This window comes from Convolutriloba macropyga, chromosome 4 (genome assembly GCF_964194025.1).
Source record: "Convolutriloba macropyga chromosome 4, txConMacr16.3, whole genome shotgun sequence".
In the NCBI taxonomy this organism is placed as follows: Eukaryota; Metazoa; Xenacoelomorpha; order Acoela; family Convolutidae; genus Convolutriloba; species Convolutriloba macropyga.
Genome location: NC_134471.1, coordinates 66,565,141 through 66,585,084, shown reverse-complemented (window position 1 = coordinate 66,585,084; position 19,944 = coordinate 66,565,141). Strand labels below are relative to the sequence as shown.

Here is a 19,944-nt window from a genome sequence, read left to right as displayed (position 1 = left end):
ATCTCTTCACCAGATTTTAATGCTATACCAAAACATCTCCGTGAAACGCAAAAGAAGAGTAAACATATCTACAATATTATATATTAATTTCGTTCATTCCTTTGTCCTTGTCTGTTGCTTAATCCTATTCTGCTGCTAATTTATTCAGTCAAGTCAGGGCTTTCATTGCATTTAGTTGTAATTCATACTTCAGAGTGTTATTTTCTAATCGCCAAGCGAATAGAAAACAACATTCTGAAGAATGAATTACAACTAAATGCAATGAGAGTTCTGACTCTCATTGCATTTAGTGAAACGCAAAAGAAAACTTTGCATCTCCGTGAAACGCAAAAGGAGAGTAAAACGCTCAAATGTCGGGAAATTATCCAAAACAAAGCCTGTCGAGCTCATGAAGAAACTCAATGATAAAACAATACACAGAGTTCCTGAATCCAAGGACAAAAACCCTAGACTAAGAAAAGAACATGATCCACGCAAAGTTCTACGGATCTTCAATTGCTTACAATTTGAGTTTACATTCAACAACCAATTATGCCTATGCCAATACCACGAAAACCAAAATTGCACTATCTTTCCAAAGATTCCAAATCCCTGGCAAAAACATCTTCATCAAGTCAATTCAAAAGTTTTTCACATTCATTTTTGCGAACCGAGGGCTCTTCAGAGATGAGATCGAAGGAGAAAAAATCTTTGTCAGACAATGGATCTTATTGAACCAAGCCACAAGCTCAGAAGATTAGATCAAAGGAGACAAAAATTTTTACATCAGGCCGAACAAGAAATAGACTGGCTTGAACTCAAAGACGAATAAAGTATTTGAGGTGAGTTTCTATCGAGTCTATAGCTCAGAGTCTTGCTAGTGACATGGAGCTATATAAAAGAGGACAGCGAAAGAAGTCAGCAACTGAAAACAGCAGCACTTGTCACAACAAAGTTGAAGAACGACGCAACCTTTGTCTTTGTGTGCATAAAATGCAGCTGCATCTTGCAACTCTCAACAAAGTACACAGTTCTCTCTGAACCTGCTTTCGCGAGCAATCAAGCTGGAAGAAAACGCAGTGATTTCCTGTCAAGACTTCGTAGGAGGCAACCAACAAAGCAGAACGAAGAAGATAGCAAAAGTCTAAGTGCCAACCGAAGCAGTCAATAACATGTCGAACAAAAAAGCAAATACAACTTAACTAAAAATATCTCTTCACCAGATTTTAATGCTATACCAAAACATCTCCGTGAAACGCAAAGGAAGAGTAAAACGCTCAAATGTCGGGAAATTATCCAAAACAAAGCCTGTCGAGCTCATGAAGAAACTCAATGATAAAACAATACACAGAGTTCCTGAATCCAAGGACAAAAACCCTAGACTAAGAAAAGAACATGATCCACACAAAGTTCTACGGATCTTCAATCGCTTACAAGTTGAGTTCAAATTCAACAACTAATTATGCCTATGCCAATACCACGAAAACCAAAATTGCACTATCTTTCCAAAGATTCAAAATCCCTGGCGAAAACATCTTCATCAAGTCAATTCAAAAGTTTTTCACATTCATTTTTGCGAACCGAGGGCTCTTCAGAGATGAGATCGAAGGAGAAAAAATCTTTGTCAGACAATGAATCTTATTGAACCAAGCCACACGGTCAGAGTATTAGATCATAGGAGACAAAAATTTTTACATCAGGCCGAACAAGAAATAGACCAAAGACATCTCAACACAAACTAAAAATTACAGCACCGGTTATCAAACGAATCGAATGTCGATGAATTTAAAGGTATTAGTCTACAATGTACGGAGGTATGTTGATTACTAAAAAAGTGCGAATTTGCCAAGCGCTATCCAGACTGCAACTGTGGTACACAGGTACCAACTTTATCATTATTTCTAATATTTCTGCTGCTATTTTGTCATTTCTATTGTTAAATTCCAATTAGAGTTGTGGTTCCATTTGCCCTCTATTCATAGTTAGCTTATGTCTGTGATAATCTTTTTCATAACTTTTTCATCCCCTATACTTTCCATTTTTAACACTGTTCATACTTCTGTTCATTCCCCGTTGTAAACATATCTATAATATTATATATTAATTTCGTTCCTTCCTTTATCCTTGTCGGTTGCTTAATCCTATTCTGCTGCTAATTTATTCAATCAAGTCAGAGATTTCATTGCATTTAGTTGTAATTCATAATTCAGAATGTTATTTTCTAATCGCCAAGCGAATAGAAAACAACATTCTGAAGAATGAATTACAACTAAATGCCATGAGAGTTCTGACTCTCATTGCATTTAGTGAAACGCAAAAGAAAACTTTGCATCTCGGTGAAACGCAAAAGAAGAGTAAAACGCACAAATGTCAGGAAATTATCCAAAACAAAGCCTGTCGCGCACATGAAGAAACTCAATGATAACACAATACGCATAGCTCCTGAATCCAAGGGCAAAAACCCTAGACTAAGAAAAGAACAAGATCCACGCAAAGTTCTACGGATCTTCAATCGCTTACATGATGAGTTTACATTCATCAACCAATTATGCCTATGCCAATACCACGAAAAAAAAATTGCACTATCTTTCCAAAAATTCAAAATCCCTGGCAAAAACATCTTCATCAAGTCAATTCAAAAGTTTTTCACATTCATTTTTGCGAACCGAGGGCTCTTCAGAGATGAGATCGAAGGAGAAAAAAATCTTTGTCAGACAATGGATCTTATTGAACCAAGCCACAAGCTCAGAAGATTAGATCAAAGGAGACAAAAATTTTTACATCAGGCCGAACAAGAAATAGACTGGCTTGAACTCAAAGACGAATAAAGTATTTGAGGTGAGTTTCTATCGAGTCTATAGCTCAGAGTCTTGCTAGTGACATGGAGCTATATAAAAGAGGACAGCGAAAGAAGTCAGCAACTGAAAACAGCAGCACTTGTCACAACAAAGTTGAAGAACGACGCAACCTTTGTCTTTGTGTGCATAAAATGCAGCTGCATCTTGCAACTCTCAACAAAGTACACAGTTCTCTCAGAACCTGCTTTCGCGAGCAATCAAGCTGGAAGAAAACGCAGTGATTTCCTGTCAAGACTTCGTAGGAGGCAACCAACAAAGCAGAACGAAGAAGATAGCAAAAGTCTAAGTGCCAACCGAAGCAGTCAATAACATGTCGAACAAAAAAGCAAATACAACTTAACTAAAAATATCTCTTCACCAGATTTTAATGCTATACCAAAACATCTCCGTGAAACGCAAAGGAAGAGTAAAACGCTCAAATGTCGGGAAATTATCCAAAACAAAGCCTGTCGAGCTCATGAAGAAACTCAATGATAAAACAATACACAGAGTTCCTGAATCCAAGGACAAAAACCCTAGACTAAGAAAAGAACATGATCCACACAAAGTTCTACGGATCTTCAATCGCTTACAAGTTGAGTTCAAATTCAACAACTAATTATGCCTATGCCAATACCACGAAAACCAAAATTGCACTATCTTTCCAAAGATTCAAAATCCCTGGCGAAAACATCTTCATCAAGTCAATTCAAAAGTTTTTCACATTCATTTTTGCGAACCGAGGGCTCTTCAGAGATGAGATCGAAGGAGAAAAAATCTTTGTCAGACAATGAATCTTATTGAACCAAGCCACACGGTCAGAGTATTAGATCATAGGAGACAAAAATTTTTACATCAGGCCGAACAAGAAATAGACCAAAGACATCTCAACACAAACTAAAAATTACAGCACCGGTTATCAAACGAATCGAATGTCGATGAATTTAAAGGTATTAGTCTACAATGTACGGAGGTATGTTGATTACTAAAAAAGTGCGAATTTGCCAAGCGCTATCCAGACTGCAACTGTGGTACACAGGTACCAACTTTATCATTATTTCTAATATTTCTGCTGCTATTTTGTCATTTCTATTGTTAAATTCCAATTAGAGTTGTGGTTCCATTTGCCCTCTATTCATAGTTAGCTTATGTCTGTGATAATCTTTTTCATAACTTTTTCATCCCCTATACTTTCCATTTTTAACACTGTTCATACTTCTGTTCATTCCCCGTTGTAAACATATCTATAATATTATATATTAATTTCGTTCTTTCCTTTATCCTTGTCGGTTGCTTAATCCTATTCTGCTGCTAATTTATTCAATCAAGTCAGAGATTTCATTGCATTTAGTTGTAATTCATAATTCAGAATGTTATTTTCTAATCGCCAAGCGAATAGAAAACAACATTCTGAAGAATGAATTACAACTAAATGCCATGAGAGTTCTGACTCTCATTGCATTTAGTGAAACGCAAAAGAAAACTTTGCATCTCGGTGAAACGCAAAAGAAGAGTAAAACGCACAAATGTCAGGAAATTATCCAAAACAAAGCCTGTCGCGCACATGAAGAAACTCAATGATAACACAATACGCATAGCTCCTGAATCCAAGGGCAAAAACCCTAGACTAAGAAAAGAACAAGATCCACGCAAAGTTCTACGGATCTTCAATCGCTTACATGATGAGTTTACATTCATCAACCAATTATGCCTATGCCAATACCACGAAAAAAAATTGCACTATCTTTCCAAAAATTCAAAATCCCTGGCAAAAACATCTTCATCAAGTCAATTCAAAAGTTTTTCACATTCATTTTTGCGAACCGGGGGCTCTTCAGAGTTGAGATCGAAGGAGAAAAAATCTTTGTCAGACAATGAATCTTATTGAACCAAGCCACACGGTCAGAGGATTGGATCATAGGAGACGAAAATTTTTACATCAGGCCGAACAAGAAATAGACCAAAGACATCTCAACACAAACTAAAAATTACAGCATCGGTTATCAAACGAATTGAATGTCGATGAATTTAAAGGTATTAGTCTACAATATACGGGGGTATGTTGATTACTAAAAAGGTGCGAATTTGCCAAGCGCATTCCAGACTGCAACTGTGGTACACAGGTACCAACTTTATCATTATTTCTAATATTTCTGCTGCTATTTTGTCTTTTCTGTTGTTAAATTCCAATTAGAGTTGTGGTTCCATTTGCCCTCTATTCATAGTTAGCCTATGTCTGTGATACTCCTCTTCATAACTTTTTCATCCCCTATAGTTTCCATTTTTAACACTGTTCATACTTCTCTTCATTCCCCGTTGTAAACATATCTATAATATTATATATAAGTTTCGTTCATGCCTTTGTCCTTGTCTGTTGCCTAATCCTATTCTGCTGCTAATTTATTCAATCAAGTCAGGGCTTTCAATGCATTTAGTTGTATTTCATACTTCAGAATGCTATTTTCTAATCGCCAAGCAAATAGAAAACAACATTCTGAAGAATGAATTACAACTAAATGCAATGGGAGTTCTGACTCTCATTGCATTTAGTGAAACGCAAAAGAAAACCTTGCATCTCCGTGAAACGCAAAAGAAGAGTAAAACGCACAAATGTCAGGAAATTATCCAAAACAAATCCTGTCGCGCTCATGAAGAAACTCAATGATAACACAATACACATAGCTCCTGAATCCAAGGACAAAAACTCTAGACTAAGAGAGAACATGATCCACGCAAATTTCTACGGATCTTCAATCGCTTACATGTTGAGTTTAGATTCATCAACCAATTATGCCTATGCCAATACCACGAAAAAAAAATTGCATTATGTTTCCAAAAATTCAAAATCCCTGGCAAAAACAACTTCATCAAGTCAATTCAAAAGTTTTTCACATTCATTTTTGCGAACCGAGGGCACTTCAGAGTTGAGATCGAAGGAGAAAAAAATCTTTGTCAGACAATGAATTTTTTTGAAACAAGCCACACGGTCAGATGATTGGATCATAGGAGACGAAAAGTTTTACATCAGGCCGAACAAGAAATAGACCAAAGATATCTCAACACAAACCAAAAATTACAGCATCGGTTATCAAACGAATTGAATGTCGATGAATTTAAAGGTAATAGTCTACAATGTACGGAGGCTTGTTGATTACTAAAAAGGTGCGAATTTGCCAAGCGCTATCCAGACTGCAACTGTGGTACACAGGTAAAAACTTTATCATTATTTCCAATATTTCTGCTGCTATTTTGTCATTTGTATTGTTAAAATCCAAATAGAGTTGTGGTTCGGTTTGCCCTCTATTCATAGTTAGCTTATGTCTTTGATACTCGTTCATACTTCTGTTCATTGCCCGTTGTAAACATATCTATAATATTTTATATTAATTTCGTTCATTCCTTTGTCCTTGTCTGTTGCTTAATCCTATTGTGCTGCTAATTTATTCAGTCATTTCAGAATTCTTTTGCGTTTCACTAAATGCAATGAGAGTCAGAACTCTCATTGCATTTAGTTGTAATTCATTCTTCAGAATGATGTTTTCTATTCGCTTGGCGATTAGAAAATAACATTCTGAAGTATGAATTACAACTAAATGCAATGAAAGCCCTGACTTGACTGAATAAATTAGCAGCAGAATAGGATTAAGCAACAGACAAGGACAAAGGAATGAACGAAATCAATATATAATATTGTAGATATGTTTACTCTTCTTTTGCGTTTCACGGAGATGTTTTGGTATAGCATTAAAATCTGGTGAAGAGATGTTTTTAGTTAAGTTGTATTTGTTTTTTTGTTCGACATGTTATTGACTGCTTCGGTTGGCACTTAGACTTTTGCTATCTTCTTCGTTCTGCTTTGTTGGTTGGCTCCTACGAAGTCTTGACAGGAAATCACTGCGTTTTCTTCCAGCTTGATTGCTCGCGAAAGCAGGTTCAGAGAGAACTGTGTACTTTGTTGAGAGTTGCAAGATGCAGCTGCATTTTATGCACACAAAGACAAAGGTTGCGTCGTTTTTCGACTTTGTTGTGACAAGTGCTGCTGTTTTTAGTTGCTGACTTCTTTCGCTGTCCTCTGTTATATAGCTCCATGTCACTAGCAAGACTCTGAGCTATAGACTCGATAGAAACTCACCTCAAATACTTTATTCGTCTTTGAGTTCAAGCCAGTCTATTTCTTGTTCGGCCTGATGTAAAAATTTTTGTCTCCTATGATCTAATCTTCTGCGCGTGTGGCTTGGTTCAATAAGATCCATTGTCTGACAAAGATTTTTTCTCCTTCGATCTCATCTCTGAAGAGCCCTCGGTTCGAAAAAATGAATGTGAAAAACTTTTGAATTGACTTGATGAAGATGTTTTTGCCAGGGATTTTGAATCTCTGGAAAGATAGTGCAATTTTGGTTTTCGTGGTATTGGCATAGGCATAATTGGTTGTTGAATGTAAACTCAAATTGTAAGCGATTGAAGATCCGTAGAACTTTGCGTGGATCATGTTCTTTTCTTAGTCTAGGGTTTTTGTCCTTGGATTCAGGAACTCTGTGTATTGTTTTATCATTGAGTTTCTTCATGAGCTCGACAGGCTTTGTTTTGGATAAATTCCCGACATTTGAGCGTTTTACTCTCCTTTTGCGTTTCACGGAGATGCAAAGTTTTCTTTTGCGTTTCACTAAATGCAATGAGAGTCAGAACTCTCATTGCATTTAGTTGTAATTCATTCTTCAGAATGTTGTTTTCTATTCGCTTGGCGAATAAAAAATAACATTCTGAAGAATGAATTACAACTAAATGCAATGAGAATTCTGAAATGACTGAATAAATTAGCAGCACAATAGGATTAAGCAACAGACAAGGACAAAGGAATGAACAAAATTAATTAAAAAAATTATAGATATGTTTACAACGGGGAATGAACAGAAGTATGAACGAGCATCAAAGACATAATCTAACTATGAATAGAGGGCAAACCGAACCACAACTCTAATTGGATTTTAACAATACAAATGACAAAATAGCAGCAGAAATATTAGAAAACATGATAAAGTTTTTACCTGTGTACCACAGTTGCAGTCTGGATAGCGCTTGGCTAATTCGCACCTTTTTAGTAATCAACATGCCTCCGTTCATTGCATTTAGTGAAACGCAAAAGAAAACTTTGCATCTCCGTGAAACGCAAAAGCAGAGTAAAACGCACAAATGTCGGGAAACTATCCAAAATAAAGCCTGCCGCGCTCATAAAGAAACTCAATGATAAAACAATACACATAGTTCCTGAATCCAAGGATCAATACCCTAGACTAAGAAAAGAACATGATCCACGCAAAGTTCTACGGATCTTCAATCGCTTACAATTTGAGTTTACATTCAACAACCAATTATGCCTATGCCAATACCACAAAAATCAAAATTGCACTTTCTTTCCAAAGATTCAAAATCCCTGGCAAAAACATCTTCATCAAGTCAATTCAAAAGTTTTTCACATTCATTTTTGCGAACCGAGGGCTCTTCAGAGTTGAGATCGAAGGAGAAAAAAATCTTTGTCAGACAATGAATCTTATTGAACCAAGCCACACGGTCAGAGGATTGGATCATAGGAGACGAAAATTTTTACATCAGGCCGAACAAGAAATAGACCAAAGACATCTCAACACAAACTAAAAATTACAGCATCGGTTATCAAACAAATCGAATGTCGATGAATTTAACGTTAATAGTCTACAATGTACGGAGTTATGTTGATTACTTAAAAAGTGCGAATTTGCCAAGCGCTATCCAGACTGCAACTGTGGTACACAGGTACCAACTTTATCATTATTTCTAATATTTCTGCTGCTATTTTGTCATTTCTATTGTTAAAACACAATTAGATTTGTGGTTCCCTTTGCCCTCTACTCATAGTTAGCTCATGTCTGTGATATTCCTTTTCATAACTTGTTCATCCCCTATACCTTCCATTTTTAAGACTGTTCATACTTCTGTTCATTCCCCGTTGTAAACATATCTATAATAAAATATATTAAATTCGTTCATTCCTTTGTCCTAGTCGATTGCTTAATCCTCTTCTGCTGCTAATTTGTTCAGTCAAGTCAGAACTCTTATTGCATTTAGTTGTAATTCGCTCTTCAGAATGTTGTTTTCTATTCGCCAAGCGAATACAACACTATAATAAATTAGCCTAATCACCCCGCAATTAGCAACAGATCTACAAATCGTAAATAGTCTTATTCGCTCCGCGAATGAGAAATGTGGATATCCAATCGAGACGTCAATAAAAAACGACAAACCTAATAAACCTGATTCGCTCCGCGATTCAGCTCTTCATTCCTAGTGTACTGAATCACACAATTAGTTCATTAAAAGTTCTTCTCGTACACTTAGCGTTCGCCACGTAGTGCAGTCAACAGGTTCCCTAAAAACACTGGTGATTGACCACTACACTTGGAATAATGGAAGACACAAAAAACTCGCGTTATTGGCCAAGGAAGGCTTCAATCTAGACGTACTACTCAATCCAAATCCAACAGCAATGTCTCTACCACATGAACCTCATTACGAACCGACCGACGATCCAACCGAGGTTACCGAACGAGAGAGAAAATCCTTAAAAGCACAGCTAAAACTCTCGTGGGAATTGAATCGCAAGAAAAAAACTGATGTAAGAAAACACTGCCGTGATCGCCCTTGGGACCTCAGTGATCAAAAACGCGTTTCATTACTGTATCTGGTAATCGGCAACTAGTGTTGGCGCATTTTAAACCGCAAGGAACCACAAGCAGTAATAAACGAACTGTCGACAATCGAATTTTGGAACACAATGTAAGCGGTTTTGGTGAGGCCCTGCAACATCACCTTTGATACCTACTGTTTTCGTAAAAGCAGAGAAAATGTGAAAGTGTTGAGCAATTCTACTGTAGGCTCAAAGAATTAGCGGAGAATTTTAGCTTCAAAGATTATGAGGAGACAATAACTAAGAACTTTTTCATCAGAAACATTTCTGATATCGAATCACAACGCCATTTGAAACACAACAACTCTTCAGAGGACAATTGCGTAGCAATCATATCAAATGAAAACACAGACGAAATTGCATTGCAAAACTTGAAGGTCATGGTTGGAAATAAACAGTTAACATTACTATCCGACTCAGGAAGTGTGTAATTAACAGTCACCAAATTTCTAGCACAATCAATCATAGATGACGGCAAGAAGCCAAATGGGCCAAAGAAAGAAGAAGAAATATCAAAAAATTTTCAAACGAACCTCTAAAGACCATCATGACACTAATAGCACAAGAGCAACCAAAAAATTCGAGTATTAAGCACGCACACATCGTGATTAAGGAAAACGGGCCCCGACCACTGATTGGACGAGATCTGTGTGAAACTTTGGGAATATACATCAAAAACAACAGGCCACTAACAGATGAGTAAATTGCACATCAACCCACCAAAACCAATAAAACAACAAATAGCCGAAGAAAATCCAGATTTGGTTAGTCAAAGAACTACACATTAGAACCTCATTTCCAAAAAAACTCATAAGCTTGTCACCAAAAGGTACAAAAGTTCCTATAAATATTCAAAACAAAGTTGAAAATGAGTTGCAAACACTATTATACAAAGCACATTATGAGAAATTTGATTCGTGCTCACCCAAAAACCGCATTTCACCAATCGTCATAACAGTAAAAAAGACGTCTCTTTTAAACTAGTACTTGATCAGAAAGTTATGAACAAATCAGTTCATAATTCATAAAAATAAAAAACATATGCCGGACATTGATATTCTGATTCAAGTAAATAGCCAGCTCAATCTATATCCCTAAAGGGTACGCCACTGCAATTTAAACTTTCTAAGCGGATCTGTGACTGGGACGTACTGCTTTAAAACAGAATTCTACGGGTCTGAAAATGCCACTGGTCAGAAAATGCCTCGAGAAGCTAGACGACAAAAACTTGAGAATAAATCTACCAAAATGTCACTTTGCAGAAGACGGGATCAAATGGCTTGAATGCAAATTTACAAAAAGCGGCATAAAACCACTTGATTCAGAAACAAGCGCAAAACTAAAATCAAAACCGCGCAATAATCTAAAAAACTAAGATTCTTTCTTGATTTTGGTTCAACATCTCAGCCAATTCGTACCAAATTTAGCAAAACAATGCCATCCACTCAGACCAAATATTTAAAAAAAAAACAGAAAAGTTTCAATGGACTGACACTCATACGACTCAATTTGATAAAAATCAAAAAAGCAGGAACTGAAATTAGACAATATAAGAGTTGCCTAATCCCAATCGGCTGCTAAGTTATTCAGTCAAGTCAGAACTCTCATTGTAATCAGTTGAAGTTCATTCTTCTAAATCATGTTTTCTATTCGCCAAGCGAATAAAACACTCAAGTAAATTAGTCTAATCGCCCCGCGAATAGCAAAACATCTACAAATAGTAATAAGCCTGATTCCCTCCGCTAATCAGCACTGTGGAAATCCAATCGAGCATTTGCAAACCTACATAAGCCTGATTCGCTCCGCGATTCGGTATTCTAAATCAACTGATTCGCGCCGCGAATGACTAAAATTTCCTCTCGTACATTAAGCGTGTCCGACAACAACAATCATCTCATGGTATGCTTGTCTGAAATATGGAATACGTACGGTTTTGCTGACCACACCCTGTTTTTACCAGTTTTCGACGTATATAGGATAGACAGACCAACTATTCACCGCATATCCAAACACGGCCTGTACTGACTGTACTGTCAAGCAATCAAATTTTATCTTAAACAGTCTTAAATTTCAGCGTCTCCGCCATAATACACTTACCAAAAATCCACTAATTGTATGTTTTGTTTTTATAGTGAACCCAAATTATCTTTTTTACTGACTCTGCTCTCTGTTCGTCAATCTGATATACTTCATCCAGAAAAAGCTATCAAAATTTAACAACAACAAACTCCTCCAAATTTTTCACATGATTTATTCTGTAACTGATTGGACTTTCGTCACTTCAAGTGCAATCGATCGGCAACCTGTCCTTGGTGAGAATTCTAACAAGAACTGTGAACAAATTTCGGTGCCACTACGCAAAATCTTTGGACATTTCTCCACTGAATCAAGACTGAATTCTTGAGCTCAACTATCAAAAACAATCTTAAAAATCACCTTATATACCTCCAATCAATTGTCATACGATATCACTCTTAGCGTACCCACGTACCACCTAAGAGTACCATTCTAAAAGAAACTAGACTTCTCAAGATTTTTGATCAAAAAGCCAATCTGAGATGAACTCAATGCCTATCTCCCAAACGTTTCTCCACGCTATAGTGCATCAGAAACGTGGAGCATCTCGTTTAACATTGGTACTTCTGGTTACACGTCAGCATTTTCCTTCATACTCTTCCAATCAAAACCAGAGACAGGCACAAACTAGCGCCTAGACTACCGAATCCTCCTCACATCAGAAAACGTAACTGAAGGCCTTGCAAACGCCGGGCGACAAAATCCCGACTGAGCTAGCCAAAAGAAATGTGCAGGTAGAAATTTAAGTGGGTATGATATTAGACTAGAGGATCTTCGACAAGAGACAGTCTCGCTGGATTTCAGAAAAGAGCAACAAATCTCGAATACCCGTGATTGTCTTGTCCAGAATGAGCAGTATTGCGCTAAGACGAAGTGCCAGATGAAAATGTTATTATTATTATTATTGTTATGTTAATATTATCATTCTTTTTTATTACTATTATTATTGTTATTATTAATTATTATTATTACTAATATCATAACCTGTTTTCCTAGTGGAGCCCATTTATTTAAAGTACTTCCAGAGACGGCCATGTCTTCGAGCTCCTTTTAATTTATTAAAAGTTCATCCAAACAGTTTTTTACGAGACAATTTTTGATTTTTGTATTCAAAAACGCTATCTGACCATTATCCCCCACCAACAAGTAAATTCGAAATTAAATTTATGTTGGTACCCAGGTTTAGGTCCAGACCCAAATTGAGCTATGATCAGACTATGCAGACTAAAATGACCTCTGATCAGACTTTCCAGACCGAAGTTACCTCTGATCAGACCTTCCAGACCAAAATGATCTCTGATCAGACTTTCCAGACCAAAATGTCCTCTGATCAGACCGAACCCAGACCATTGTCCAGACTATAGTGCGCTTATGATCAGACTCAAATTCAGACCATTGTCCAGACTATAAACAGACTATGATCAGACCATCTTCAGACCATGGTCCAGACTCAATTTCAGACCATTGCCCAGACTTTAATCAGACTATGATCAGACTCAAGTGCGCTCAAAATAGTCTGATCAGAGAAAGATTTTAAATATGAACAAATCTCTTAATTTTGCTATAATATATTCATTTCATAAAAACTGGTGTTTGCAGTATTAAAATCATCTAAGGAAAAGCCAATTCTGAAAATATTGCTAATGAAAACGAAACCTAACTGTTGAGAAAAAATTTTATTTACCATACCCCTTAGTTCATTTTCCTGACTCAATGGATGAACTTAGACAGCTTTCCATAAGAAACGTCGTGGTCTTTAGTTAATCAAAATTTCCTCTTGAGGGGACCGGCATTTGCTATCAGCTGGACTCCTTGTTTCTGAGCAGAGTCATCGGACTTTAGATGAGTCTCTGATCGGAACGCTGCTTTATTGTTGCCTCTTGGCAGAGCCAACATCCCTCAATAAAAAAAAAAATTGAAAAAATAATGCACTCGAAATCAGACCTTCCAGACCGAATTGACCTCTGATCAGACCGAACCCAGACCATGGTCCAGACTATAAAGACTATGATCAGACCGTCCAGACCAAATTGACCTCTGATCAGACCAAACCCAGACCATGGTCCAGACTATAAAGACTATGATCAGACCGTCCAGACCGAATTGACCTCTGATCAGACCGAACCCAGACCATGGTCCAGACTATAAAGACTATGATCAGACCGTCCAGACCGAATTGAGCTCTGATCAGACCGAAATCAGACCATTGTCCAGACTATTGTGCGCTCGAACCGCTTTCCAGACCCTGTAATTTCGGTCTGGGAACACAGGGGTGTGCGCTCGATTGGGTCTGATCATAGCTCAATTTGGGTCTGGACCAAAACCTGGGTAGTTTGTATTTTTGTTAGGTTTGTGTTTTCTATTTGTGTGTGTTTGTCTTGTTGCTAGGAAGTTATATCGATATCCCCTAAAATCCAAATTAGCCTTCACTCTTACATCTTTTAGGTTGCTTGGGGGGGGGGTGGATAACTAGCAGTTAGTGATGATGCGATCTGACTACTGTTTAGGATATAGCAGTTGAGTACAAAGTAGACAAACTGCCAGCTTTCAAGTTCTTCAAGGGAGGTGCTGAAGTTGCGGCTATTCTGGGTGGAGATCAAATTGATCTGGCAACTCTTTTGGACGAACTGGAAAGTCTTTGCGAGACCCACTGCAAATGAAACCCACCGACCGCCCACTTCAAATTGACAATTGCATGCTTTCATTTGTAGCTCAAAACACACCTGAGAGACGTAAGTAGTACACCAAAATGCACGTATTGTCACGGGGGACATCCTCCCCCCTCTCCCCCCGTGACGAACCATGCATCACGTTTTTTACGTGTGGGGACGTTCCTACCCGTTACGAATCTGGCGGTACATTTCGGTGGCAAAGAAAGGGCTGGTAAAGAATTACGCTCCATATTCAGATGGGGGTTATTGATTCACATTGAAGGACTTTCAAAATCAGAGAGGGAGAGGGTACTGGTCCGTATTGAGCGCAAAATTACGTTTCGAAATCAAGTAATCCGAAACTGAAATTAAAATGCACGGTAAGAAGATAAAGGATATATAGCTACAAAAGTGAACTGCAAATGCAAACAATCCAGACAGATTTGGAACCGCAAAAATGGGCTGGGTAGTGTTAAGCTTTCCTTGTCAATTGATGGAGAGCAGCCGTTAAAAATTATAGTGAAACGTTTTACTGTAGACAAAATTTCCATGAGACTCTGACTACAAATCCGTTATGATAAAATATGATCTGAGAGAAGATTCATTTATTGTTGGAGATTTAAAAAAAGAAACTTTGTTTATGTTTTCGGGGTAAAAGGAATAAAACAGGTGAATGGTTCATGACGAAACGTCATTTTGTAAGTTCCATAGGTGGGGTCATAGCCATAGATTTAACAATTAAATCAGCACCACTAATCGAAGGATTACCAGATAGGATAATATTACCTGATGTTGCAACTGTTGGTGCGTCAATGATCGGTGAAGCTAAGGCCTTTCTCACTACTTTGAAATTTTCATTGTTTCTCTCGATGTTTTCGCTGATTTCTTTTTCGATCCCGTAATACCGGTAGATGTCATCTTAAGGGTTTTCGTCCCCATTTTTACGTTGACGTTCGCGTAACACAACCGTGTTTCTGGCTGACTGTTGTCAGTTCTATTTCCAGACGGCTTCGTTCAGTTACTAGGTTGAACTTCTTGCTGTTAACAGTCATTAATTATGTTGCATCGTTGTCTTCCACACTGTTTCGTTAGTTTCCTTCTTGTCAAGATTGTCCAAAATAGTAGCTTTGTAGTTATCGTCCGGGTCCTTTTGTTTGGATGGGTCCACCAATGCGAATTGAACATTCGTTGCTGTTGTACCGTATCATTGTTGTTGTTGTTCAGGTGGTGTTGTTGTTGTCCCGGTCGTGTTGCTGTTGTCCGGGTCGTAATGCTGTTCTCCGGGTAAGCGAACAAATGTTGCGGCTGCTCAAGAACCTCAGCGGATCCGATATATCACAGCCTGATTCTCGAGTTTTGAGCCGGCGTGGTTCTTCACAGGATTCGATTCACTAGCAATCTCGTCGAAACAATTAGTCGCTCGGACGTAATAAAGGACTGTAACTTTAATTTGTTGATTGAATTTAAAAATCTCTGATCAATCTCGTGATGAAGTTTGTAAGACATCAACCAGTAGCTTGTTTTGTTGCTAACTTCTCGTCAATTAAGCTCCATTAAGCTAAATTTTGCAAGATCTTAAAATCTGAAAACTTAGCAAAAAGGCTAAAGTTGTTAAAGAATCAAATTTTAGTCTAATCTAAGAGCCAACTGCTCTTGGTAACAGTTTCTAATGGTTCTGAGTACAGTACAATTTCACTATTCAAACAATTTTGTGAAAGTAAGTAATCAAATATTTATCATTTATAACATCATTGCAGGATTGCTAGCTGTTTCTGATTGGTTAATCAAGAAAATGATTTAGGTCATTGTTTACATAGTAAACGTCAAATTACTGCAATATTTATTTTTATTGACATAAGCACGGATGGTTATTACGTAGCTCTAAATGCCTCGAATGTACGGTATTTGACCTCAAATGAACATATAAAGTATCATAAAATAAACAATTCGAGAAATTTCACAATAAATAACAAAATATCAAAAAATGCCAATTTCGCACCATATAAGTGCTAATAGCCCCACTTGGGGGTCTGATGCAATAGCATCATTTTGGTCCATGAGTAATCTAGAGGTAACCCTAACCACGTGCCATAACCTCGGATGCTCAGTTTTTCCCTTCGAAAAATCGGGTTTGTTTAAAATTTCGGTCCCAAACTGTACAAAATTTTCAGTTTTGACCATTTGTGAGTTTTGACAAATTCTAAGTTTTTTTCAGTTTCGAAGGCTATTTCTTGCTATCTGATGGCTCCTGTTGCTGATTTGAAGTGGCGCCAACAGCCATTGCAAGAGAACCATCAGCAAATTAAAAGTTGTTCTGTTTGTGGGATGTTAGAATTGATTGCAAAACGCTTTAAACCTTTTTTGAAAAAAGCTTTCTTAGGGAATTTAACCGCCTAAAACTTATTCTGTATGTGAGAACACTTGTTCAATAAGTTATTTATATTTAAATATGCCATCGGCAGATTGAGTAACAGTCATTGTTCTCTTTTCGATTTAACTTAAAGATTTAACCTAGGTTTAGACTTAACATAGATTTTAGATTTAACTTAGATTTAAGAAAAAAGATGATATTATGTTCATCGATACGAAAACACGGGAATTTTTTGTCAATAAAGTCCAAGGTTTCGTAATTGTTTTACGAAAATGCGTTGATTTGTATTTTCAGTCATGATGATCCAAAGATAGGCCAACCGTTTCTATAGATAACAATTCTATTCAAAGTGAAAAGGACTAGTTTTGATAGTTAAACGGACTAGACAAATACACAGATGAAAATGAGTAGTTGGGAACGTTTGTGGCAACAACTGGTACAGGAATGTGGAGTCTGGAGGAAAGTTTTTCAAAAGAGGGCGTTCGATGAATGTTAGTTGCATTGGCAAAATTTTTTTGCAACAAACCATTGCGACAATTTGTTTCGAAGTCTCCTTTTAAAAGAAACTATCCTCTAGATTCCATATTCCTGTTCTAGCTGTTGCCAGAAACCTTTCCGACATTATATCTGTGTAATTATATACTGCGGGAGTTTCAGAGAGCGTTTTCTTGATTGATGTTAGCAAATGCTGTGCTGCAATCATTTGTTTTTATAAAATTGGTTCAAAAATTCTCAGCTCGAATTGCTTTTTAATTTCAGATAAAAATTACTATTTGAGTTGCTCAAAGATATACTTGAGTTACAACACTGATAATGTGTTCATCACAAGCTATTATAACGCCAGAAGGCTTTCCAATAAAACCCAATTCTTTTGAATTTGCTAGTGAGGCTTTTCCAGCTAATACAGTTCCGGCACAATCATCTGTGCCATCAATTAGTGATAGCTTGTCCTAACGGTATCCTGGAATTTCAAATCAAATGTTCTCAGCTGTTATCCTGACGATAAAACTTTTTCAGTGAAAACTTTGTGGTCTCAATTGGCATTAATATTCGAAACTTTCCATTGTTTTTAGATACAGTGCACATCAAAAAACGCTAGTGGAGTGCGTTACTGCTGAAAAATGACGAGTCATTTATTTTGGCGTGTCTGGTTGTTCTCAGATAAGGCACAAACAATTTGTGGGAACTTCCATTAAATACCAAAAAATTTGTGGAAATCAAATAAAACTTTTTTCATCCTAATCTTCAAACTCAAGCATTGTTGCGTCTGAAGAGTAAAAGAGAACATCTAAAAAGATTTTTAAATGTAAGGTATTTGCTGCTTACACTGGTGAAAAAATAGTGTCCATTTTGTTCTTTTGAGGAGATATTTGAGCAATTTCATGTCATGGACAGTTTCCTTTAAATGTTGTGTCGACATCTTAGAACACTGTTTGGTTTTTTGCAAATAGCACCACGTGATCCTCTTACTTGTTTTACCGAGTTTGTTGAGTTGAGCGCTTCCTTTGACCATTTTTTCATGAGTACTTCAACCGGCTCGATATTTGCTTCAGCTATTAATTCTCTACCAATTTTTTTGCAACCAGCCAAAGAAATTTCTGACTAAGGGTAGAACGCCTAACTACAGCCTCTAAAGCGTCAACTTCTCTCCGACGCCAAGGTCCTGAGAAGTAGTGTCTGGCTGCTGATAATATGCCCCCAATTAGTCAAACTCCTTGAAACTGAAGGCAACAAATTTTAGTTGCTGTGAAAGAGACCTATTCTCTGTCACCGCAAAATTTTCAAATTAGCCTAGATTGCCAAAAAATGCAATGATTTGGTTCAACTTACACAAACTGTCAATTTTCGATCGTTGTTTGGAATCGACCTTCAGTGGGATTTTTTCGCCGACGTAAAGTTATTCTTTAAAATCTGTATATATAACAATTAATCGTTTCCCCAGCAGCAGCTCAAATGGATAATCTACAACGCAAGTTTCTTCCTATTCATCAATCATCAAGATGCATTCCGAGGAATTTAGTTTTTAAGAGTCAATACTAATCCTCTTACATTCTGTATTCTTATGAAGCCTATTATACTTGGTTTTTCTCTGTCAGTAAACGTGATTCTTTCATTCTTTCCGATAAATAAAACAAAAACACCAATAATTTTTGTTGTATTGATAAAGGAGTTTGGGACGGCTGGCTGCCATTTTTATGGAATTGTTAATATGTTCCAGGCTTTTCAAATTTCCAGTATTGATAAACACTCTCTGTCTTCTGTAAGGTTCGGAAACCCGTTATACTCTTTTGATTACATGTTTATTATTTGGGGTAAGGATAAATTCACACCAAGTTACTCCCCAGATGCCTTCTATATTGATTCTCTCATTCAAAAAATGTTTTTGAAACCTTTTAAAATTTCGTGGAAAATTGCGTTGCCTCGCGGCTATTACCCACAATCTTTACAAAATGTATTTCATAATATAATTTCCTTGAATAGGCTCCTGGGGGAATATTTTTAGTCGCTATATCTTGAAACTGGAAAACTTTGCTTGTAAAGGTTTGTTTAGTGTCTTTTCGAAACGTGTTATTAGCTTTTGATACTCTTACAAAGACGCCTCGATAGAAAAGTGGACGACATGCTAACATTGCTGATGCGTCAACCGATATCGTCAACAAAATTGAAAAAAAATTATCTTTTGAATCGATTAACCCCAGACTTGATTGTTGAGCAAAGTTTTACAATTGATCCAGTATGACTATGTCATCTTGTCTTCAAGATATTTATAAATCACTTTCGTTTGAGGTAAATGTTTCTCTCAATGAAAGCCAACTTGTTTTGCTGAACCTTTTGCTTCTCCCAATGTTTTTGTTTTCGCCTCGAGTTTGAAATGAGTCTTTGAACTCTGTGCTCGAATCAACCCACACATTTTTTGTTGCTTGTTCTTAATCGTTTTTCCGAAAGTTTACGCTAATATTGTGGTATATTTGGGAAATTGAGGGGGCTCACCTCGGCGATAGCCCTATCTCGATTAATTTTGTATAACCTATCGAATCAAGAGACCAATTCTTGTTAATATCGTAAGCAATTACATTCACTCGAGTGAAAATGAACTTTTATGAGTTATAATGTTTTGAATGGTCATTTTTAGACTCCCAAAACTTTTTATTTTTTTGTTTTTGTTTTAGAAATTATTTGAAACGTTTTCTTGCTCTCATAATAGGCAGCAATTCTGGTGTACCCTGATTCTAGCAGTTTGAACTCAGATGTTAGAGCAGTCCCTTTCTTTTTCCAATTACCGGCCTTTGCCGCCGGTAGGGTTTTCAA

The 19,944-nt window shown here is 37.0% G+C and overlaps 1 protein-coding gene across 1 annotated transcript in view; it reads left to right on the top strand.

Annotated features, from left to right (window-relative positions):
• Nucleotides 1-14,273, top strand: part of LOC142338138 (phospholipid-transporting ATPase ABCA3-like) — a 52,069-nt gene extending 37,796 nt beyond the window's left edge. Inside the window, exon 7 of the mRNA XM_075387772.1 lies at nt 14,121-14,273. Within this exon, the coding sequence (XP_075243887.1) occupies nt 14,121-14,273 (153 nt within the window). The remainder of the gene's footprint in view (nt 1-14,120) is intronic.
• Nucleotides 14,274-19,944: the final 5,671 nt, after the last annotated feature.